Source organism: Calypte anna, chromosome 4A (assembly GCF_003957555.1).
Source record: "Calypte anna isolate BGI_N300 chromosome 4A, bCalAnn1_v1.p, whole genome shotgun sequence".
NCBI classification, from domain to species: Eukaryota; Metazoa; Chordata; class Aves; order Apodiformes; family Trochilidae; genus Calypte; species Calypte anna.
The window spans coordinates 27,859,756-27,868,400 of NC_044248.1; the positions used below are offsets into that span (position 1 = coordinate 27,859,756).

The 8,645-nt window shown below is 42.9% G+C and overlaps 1 protein-coding gene across 1 annotated transcript in view; it reads right to left on the reverse strand.

Moving 5' to 3' along the window:
- GALNTL6 (polypeptide N-acetylgalactosaminyltransferase like 6) overlaps nucleotides 1–6,919 on the reverse strand; it is a 451,137-nt gene extending 444,218 nt beyond the window's left edge. Inside the window, exon 1 of the mRNA XM_030449917.1 lies at nucleotides 6,782–6,919. Coding sequence (XP_030305777.1) covers nucleotides 6,782–6,919 — 138 coding nt within the window. The remainder of the gene's footprint in view (nucleotides 1–6,781) is intronic.
- Nucleotides 6,920–8,645: the final 1,726 nt, after the last annotated feature.

Here is an 8,645-nt window from a genome sequence, read left to right on the forward strand (position 1 = left end):
AGGAAAAGGAAAAGGAAAAGGAAAAGGAAAAGGAAAAGGAAAAGGAAAAGGAAAAGGAAAAGGAAAAGGAAAAGGAAAAGGAAAAGGAAAAGGAAAGGAAAAGGAAAAGGAAAGGAAAAGGAGAAAAAGGAAAAGGAAAAGGAGAAAAGGAAAGGAGAAAAGGAAAAGGAGAAAAAGAAAAAGAAAAAGAAAAAGAAAAAGAAAAAGAAAAAGAAAAAGAAAAGAAAAAGAAAAAGAAAAAGAAAAAGAAAAGAAAAAGAAAAAGAAAAAGAAAAGAAAAAGAAAAAGAAAAAGAAAAAGAAAAGAAAAGAAAACAAAAAGAAAAAGAAAAAGAAAAGAAAAAGAAAAAAGCCAGAATTGTTCTTTCTTTTAGATGTGAACAGAAACAGCCTACACACGGCACCTCCACTGCCTCCAAACTGTGATGCACCGACTGAACCACTGTAGTTCCCTGGACCCAAATACAAGAGCTACAGTGCCTGTTTAGAGACATGAGGATGTTCAGGAAAGAAGTGAGCATCGTGTCCCAATGAGGGGGCAAAACACAGTGTCTGTATGCCCCACTAACTGGTAAGCAAACCTGAATCCCACTGCTCTACAAAATCACAGAATATTTAGGTTGGAAGAGACCCCCAAGATTATCCAGTCCAGGGATGATCACCTCCCTATTTCTGCTGGCCACTGAGTTCCTAACACAAGCCAGGATGCCATTGGCCTACTTGGCCACCTGCACACACTGCTGACTCATATTAAGCAGAATATCAACCAATACCCCCAGGTCCCTTTCCAACTCACAGCTCTCTAACCACACTTCCCCAAGTCTGTAGCTTACCATGGGGTTGTTATGACCCAGGTGCAAGACCTGGCATTTGGCCTTGTTAAACCTCATGCAATTAACCTTGGCCCATTGGTCCAACTTGTCCAGGTCCCACTGTGAGGCTTCCCTACCCTACAGTAGATCGACACAGCCACCTAGTTTGGTGTTATTTTCAGTAAGGCCATGGGGTGATCTTTCTACAGGTCCAACTGTTGGCCTGCACAGAGGTTTCCCGACTTTCTCTTTTGATTTGGATTAATCTGAAATGACTATGCTTAAACATAAATAAAAGAAGGAAACTACACACAATAATATTAGCTGAAATGCAGTAGAAATGCTGAATTTAATGAAACGAAAACTAAAGATAGAAAACAGTCCTTTTTATCCTGTAAGATATACTGTGTATGAACGTTCCTGAAAATTAATAGTTATTACATTAACCACAGGAGGGCTCCCTCTGGTATACTGAATACAACAGAAACATACTGTTAATTGCCAAAAATAATATTGTATCTTTAAAGTAACAAAGGTTTTAGACCTCAAATGATATTTTCCTCAGTAGGCTTCAATATATACAGGAGAGTAAAATTATACATGAACAATCCAGATAAAGATGTGATTTACAGAAGTGTTAACTTTCTGGCTGTTAAACACTCAAACGACAAATGCAGAAGTGCCAATGCATCACCTGTTAAAACACTAAGCTTTGTTTTGCTATGCCATGTATAGGGCCCCTCAGAGCTGACATACTAGCAGAGCAATGAGCAGGAATGGAGAATAACAGAGAATTGAACACACCGGGTCCCAGCTGCTGCAGTGGGCAGAGAAATGAGGACTTGCTCGGAACAGCATCTGCACAGAAATTGAGAAAGCAAGTATAGAAAGTGAGGCTTTATCTTATCATTATGTTTATAGTCAACCAGATACCTCTGTAGGCTTGGGCATGTTTGTGACTGTACACTTCATTTAGCCCTCTGCTAAAGAGAAATAAAATTCTCCCAACTTGTAAGTTTCTGGTGAAAGCAATGGTAAATGAGATAGTGGAATTAAATACATAAGTAACTGACAGTGTCCTGAAAGTGCAATCATAGGAAATAGGTGTCTATTTCCATCCTAACCAAACCATATTTAGGACAACATTCCGTAGCTGTTGAAATCAACTGTAAAAGCAAGAGAAGTATATGCAAGGGAGAGGAGAATTCAGTTCAGTTTTCAAGATGCACCTTTTGTTCAATGCCAGAAGCAGAATTTCCTGACCCAAGCTTTGTACTTCACTGGCATCAGTAGTGACTAACCAGAGCCAACTATCCTGGAACAACAACATTTAACAGAACCTGTGTATTCAGCAGTAGAAAACACTGAACTTTGGGGTAAATTTAAATTTTTAATTCTTTTATAGACTGCAGAAAACAAGACAGATTACAATCTGAAACTATTTCCTGGACTGAGGAACCAATCTGGTACTTTCACAAGACATTAGGTTTGGAGAGTAGATTTTGTGCCTTTTTTCCAACCACAGCACAGGGCTAGGATCTGTAAGAACTAATATCTCCTTATCCTGAGGAGGTTCTTTTAATTCCATACCTTGCATATCCCAAGAAAAAGACCTGATCATGGGGCTAACCAGACAAAAATACAGAATTTACAGGACAAAGTAAAGAGAATGTAACTCTACCCCATTGAATAAAGCTTTGCCCTGACAGGATGGCTGTATTTTGGTCTTTGCCCTGGGCACCATGCATGCACCAAAATAAAAAGAGGTGTGTAACACCATGAAGAGCTCTTCCCATGGAAGTGCCCAAATCAGGAGGCATGCCCCACTGTGCCACAGCATAAGTGAAATGAAGCCAGAAATCTACCTAATTTTCTTACTTTACCCATCATAAAGCATTTCAGTAATACACCTATGAGTAACTCCTGCAGAGCACCTGTTACTAAGAGATGCTGCTGTATAGCCCAATTTTAAGCGAGGAGATTTGACACTGGGAAGCACAAAGATGACAACTGAATGAAAAAAAAAGTACCAGATGAAGCCAAAATGCATTAGGGGTTACTTTACCAGACTGCTCTCCTTTCAGCCAAACACACTGGCATTACATAAAACCAGAAAGAAACATATCTCACAACACTTTTCACAAAATACCTGTATTACAGACACTGAAAAGCTGCTGCAAGAAATCTGGTTTTTCTACATGGAATTGGTTTTTGTATCCTGAAAGGAAATGTAAAGTTTTACCAGCATAACTTAGTATGCAAAAGCCCTGGGCTTGGGATTTTAGCAAATAAAAAATTAGACAGGGCATTTGTATCACATACATAATACTTCAGAAAAAAAACAAAACAAACACAACAAAAAAAAAAAAAAAAAAAAAAAACAAAACAAAACAAAACAAAAAAAGACACAAAAAACCAAACCAAACAAACAAACAAAAACCTTAACCAAACAACAAAAACCAAAGTTAAACTAACTATAAAAACTGCAATCAAAATTCAAGGATATCATAATGTGTTAATGAATCTAAAAGACTTTTTTTAAAAGGCAATAAAAATACCCTATTTAACTTTCCTTATTTCACAGAACAGCAATAAAGACTGACCTAAAATAAATAAATACATAATTTTAAAAAAATTAAATATAAAATTAAATAAACCAGAAATTTTATATTTTTATGGAGAACTTGTTGCTCTATGTAACTCGGAACCTTTATCCTCAGAACCTTTATCCTGTACCTTTATCCTTGAAGCTCCACTTTAAATCCTGTGATAAACCACAAGTCAGTAACAATTATCAAAATATAAAGACAAAACGTACCATGTTCATAAGTGACAGCCATAGGATAACATAGTATGATAAAAGGTAAGTTTCTATGAAACGCTTAGAAGTCAGTAATTATTATAGAACCAATGTATCACTAACACTGTTTAAAATCAGGGTTGTCAATATAATTTTCTCATCTTGCAATATTTCCTAAAGAAGAAATTCTCTGCTCAGAAACAGAACTTGCACAATGACAAAAAAATACTCTCATGTAACTATTGCAGCACAACTTTAAAGAACAGAAAAATCAACTTATTTAGTCATGCTAGAACTTCTATATAGCACAAGGGCCCTCTTTAAGCACTGGCAATGACAATGCCCAGGGGACACATTTCTACCACTGATAGAAACAGAATATTTTTGCATTGTGGAATGCTTTTGAACAGCTTCTCTGCTTACTTCTCACAGGATCCAAATGCCTCCTCCATCAGCCTGCTATCCCTCCTTTGCTTCAGTGCTACAGAAAGCAGCTTAGGTGGTGGGAGAGGCTGAAAAGAGCCCTCATTCACAGAGAAGCTTGGGGATGTCTGCTTTAGCTATGAATTGGAAAGCTTAATTTATGAGTCGGAAAAATCAGAATTTTACCATGCCATCCCTCAAAAACACCCAATAATCAATACCACTAATTCAATTATTCTTAAAACAAGATAGCATATTTACAAACATTACTGCCAACATCAGAATACCACTAGACACAGTTTACCCATTAAGGCAAAACCAGTTAAGCCTATGGCTAACTTGTTAAAGTCATTGACTGCTCTGCCCCTTTTCCACGCTCAGGACATACCATGGCAGTCTGACTGTACATCACTATCATGTACTCACTCTACATACATTCTATGTAAACTAACACATTTTTAAAATATATATGAAAAAGTCTACTGCAGTTTCAGTATTGCTGACCTTTGAACTAATGTTAAGGCACACTGTATCAAGTAACAGAATACCTCAAGGGCAAAGAATGACTGCTTAGAGTGCTGAAATTCTTTCATCTCCTACTAACTTAGAGGAAAAAGAAGTTGTAGTTCTATTATGATATTATTCCACTATTTCTAATGCAGTCTTTCATAGTATGACCTCATTTCTCCTGTCTCAAAGAAACATACCAACCAGCTTCTTTATACGTGTTTCCTTCATATTTAAGAGTTAAACTCAAAACTTGTATTTCAACTCTTGTTCCTCAAATGCATTTTGGGTTATGATGTGCAAATCAACAAATACAAATACCTTAATTATATTACTCACCTCTACTTCAACCTGCCATCCTCACTGGGTAATAATATTGACAATATGATGGCAATACTGACAATGATAGCAGAATCATGTTAGAGTCACCTGTAAGGGTCAAAGCTTCATTGTTCATTTTTACTGTTTCCCTTCCCTATTAAACAGTCACATTACTGCTCAATTAGTATTCAGTTAAGGAAAAAAAAAATAAAGGGCTAATAAAAAGATCAAAACCCTCTCAGAAAACTTAGGATTTCAAATTTTCTAAGGTCTCATTAGCAAGTCTCACTAGCTCTTCAAACATGTTCAGCTGCTGACCTTTTTTATTAAAAAAAAAAAAATTCCCTTTGAATGCCATCTAGTCATGCCCTCCTTAAAGAGCAGCCTTGAACATTACACATCTCATCTTATGTCAAGGCATGTTGTCTTCTATAGCACCATACAACAAACATGGAAATCATGCACTGAATACTTTAGCTTTCCTAAATTGCAAAGTAAATTAGAAACAGCAAAGACTACAGTATGGACCTTTTAAATTAATGGCAGACATGATCATATATAATTTTCTTTCAGCAGAAATTTCTTCCAACTAAAGTCTAGCACCTTACACCTATTGCAGTTTTAAACCCTTAGAAAGATAAAGCAGGCTTCATATTAAGAACTAACTTCCTTCCCCAGTAATACCATGTTTCACACAGCTTATTTCATTAACTAAAGTTAAAATACTTTGGAGGACTAACTTTTGTAATGGATAGCTATATTAACAAAGAATCAAACATGTTACTCTTCAACTGAAGCCAATGACTTAAAACACATTTAGTATGTAGAAAGTGCATTACATACATGGGTGATGACCCTTGAAATTAAGACTACTAATACAGTAAAATGATACATGATGCTGTCTAATACACTAACATAAAGGCTATGCAAGTGGTAAACAAGCTAAAAGATAACCCAATTCAGTAATTTCTCACTAATGATCTATGAAATACTTTTATTTAAATTACACTGACTACAGTGTAGGAGCATAGCACTGTTGAACAGAACAAATATAAGCCTAGGTAAATTACAGGCAGAGTTTTAAAGCACTGCATTACACCAACTCCCTAAAACTAAACTTCACTTAATGCCCATCATACTGTGATTCATGAGCCATACACAAACACAGTGAGTTGAAGAGGAACTTCAGAAAAAAAAAACAGGTTAAATCAACTGTTGTTACTAATAACGGTGTCTGGGGAGGCTATAAACTGTAAATATTCAAATGCTCGATTGCAAACTGAAAATATTCAAAAGTTTGTAACAAGCAGTTACACACAGTGTACTCGTATCAGGTCACATTAGTAACATACAGGAGAGAAAAAGGCTGCCAGTCACTTCTGTCCAGTTTTCCACAGGAAAAAAAGAGGAAAAAAAAAAGTCTAGGCACCCAGGTGCATCCCAAGCAATTTCAGCAGACATGAAGACACGCACCAGCTCAAGAAGTAGTACAGACAGGCAGACAAATAAAACTTGGGGTAAAAACTCCACTTCTCGCAATGAAATTTAGAAGACCAGCCTCGCCGTGGGCTAACCAGCGGACCATGTAAAATCTCACCTCCTCCCGATTTCAACGCCAGCTTCTGTCACCGCTTACCCTTGCCCTTCGTGGGAAAAGCCAGAGCAGCAGGCGAATTTTTTCGCCCACAACTTTCGCTCTCCAGGGCGGAGGTAGGACAAGCACATGTGCTGCCTCTCTCCTCTCCTCTCCTCTCCTCTCCTCTCCTCTCCTCTCCGCCTCGCACCGACCGCCACCGCGCCCCGGACCCTCCGCCGGCGCCGGGCTCCTCACAGTTCCGGTGGGGCGAGGAGGGCCGGGGCCACCTCCCCGGCGCAGCGGGACACGGCGGGGCAGCGCTGTCAGGCGGCTTCGCACCTACCTGCGGTTCGGCGGGCTCCGCTGGCTTCACCAGGTGCTTCTCCTTGTAGAGAGACCAGAGGCCGATGTCGGGCAGGAAAATCAGAGCCGCGGTGAAGAGCAGCGTCATTTGCAGAAACCTCTTCTGTTTCCTCTTCATGGCCAAAGCCGGGCTGCTCTGGTGACAGCGACGGCAGCAGAAGCTACACCAGCGCCGCGGACCCAGGTCCTTCCCTCCCCGCTGTCCCTCGGAGCGGCCCGGCGACGCGCAGAAACTTCGCCCGCCCGTCTCACCACTGCCCACCCCGTGCCCGGGCGGGGCCGCCCCCCGCGGCGGTGGCGGGGCTGGAGTCTGTGGCCGCTCCCCCCACCCTTGCGCGGCGCTGCGCGGCGGCGGTGCCGCTCCCGGGGGAGTTCATGGATTCACCTGCGCACGGAGCAGCAAACAGCTCAGCGCACAGCCACGAGAGGGAGAGCAAAACCAAAATAAAAAAATAATAATAATAATAATTAAAAAAGGTAAAAAAAAAGCCCACAACCCGAGTCCAGTAAACAGGATCGGCCCGAGGGAGCGCCCCCCGATCTCGGCTCCAGGGGAGCGCTAGCGATGCGCGGAGCCTCCTCAGTTCGCCCCGCCCGCCCGCCTCACGTCCCCCTGCCCGCCCGGGCCCGGCGCGGGGGAGCGCGGCATCATGAGCTCATCACGCGCAATTTGCTAAGCAAGAGTTTAAATAAATAAAAATAAACCCACGAGAGGCGTGGAGAGGCCGGCTCCGCGGCACAGCGCGCTCCTGCACACCGGGGAGGTGAGCGAGCGAGGGCAGCGAGGGCAGCCTGGGCAGCCTCCGCACCCCCCGCACCACGTGCACCGCCCTGGCCGGGCCGGGGGCGGGCAGCGGCAGACCCGCCCCGCCCCGCCGCGCCCCTCATCCCGTGGGAGCCAGCCGCCGGTTACGCGCCTTCCCGCGCCAGCGGGCAAGGTAGCGAACCGAGCGGGCTCTCTGCGCAGGGATCGAGAACCGTAGCCGGGCGGCGCCGCTACCGTCGCTGTTGCTGCTACTGCTACCGCTGCACACCGGGGACGGGGCTTGCAATTCCCGTTCCGGTCCGTCCTCCACGGCGCTACGTGAAACGCGGGGGGAACCGCGCTGAGAGCCCGCGGTCGGCTCCCCGTCTGGGAGTCCGGCCCGGCCCGCTGCGCCAGGCAGTGCCGGGGCGCTCACCTGCCGGGGGCTCCCCCCGCGGCGCCGCGTTTACCGGCCGCTGGCCCGAGGAGCACCTGCCTGAGGTCACCCCTCGCCTCGGCAGCGGCACCGAGGGAAGGAGATGTTCAAAGCCATGTCGCTCCGGTTGTCGGCTCTACCCTGCTTGTTGCATCAGACCCATTTGGGCTTCTGCTCGAGTTCAACTGCCCGCTTTGACCTCGTAGTGCAATTATCTTTTCTTCTCAAACTAACTCCTCTCAGCAAAAGAGGACATTTAGGTTAAGCTCATTAGGACCTAGTGCCCTTTCACCCTCATCACGTCTGTCAGTGGGGAAATGTGTACCAGACTTGTAATGTTAATGTGCCTAGAGTGAATACTAAAAAATAAAGGTATGTTTAACTTCCTTTATTTCTGCCCTGAAAGCTAACACATCAATTACTGGCCATAATTCTGTCAGTAGCTAAAATATTTCTGAATGTCTAGGTCTAAATCGTGCAGTGAGAACCCTCCTTTCTGTAAACAAAGTGTATCTCTACAAATGGTTGAGTAGTCCTATCCTTTTTCAGAGATGTGCTCAATCTTGTCCATCCACAGAACTGTTTTATGCAAGAAGCATTGCCTGTATGTGTATAAAAAAGTAGAAGAGGCAGTTAAAGTTTATTTTTAGGGAGAGTAACTGG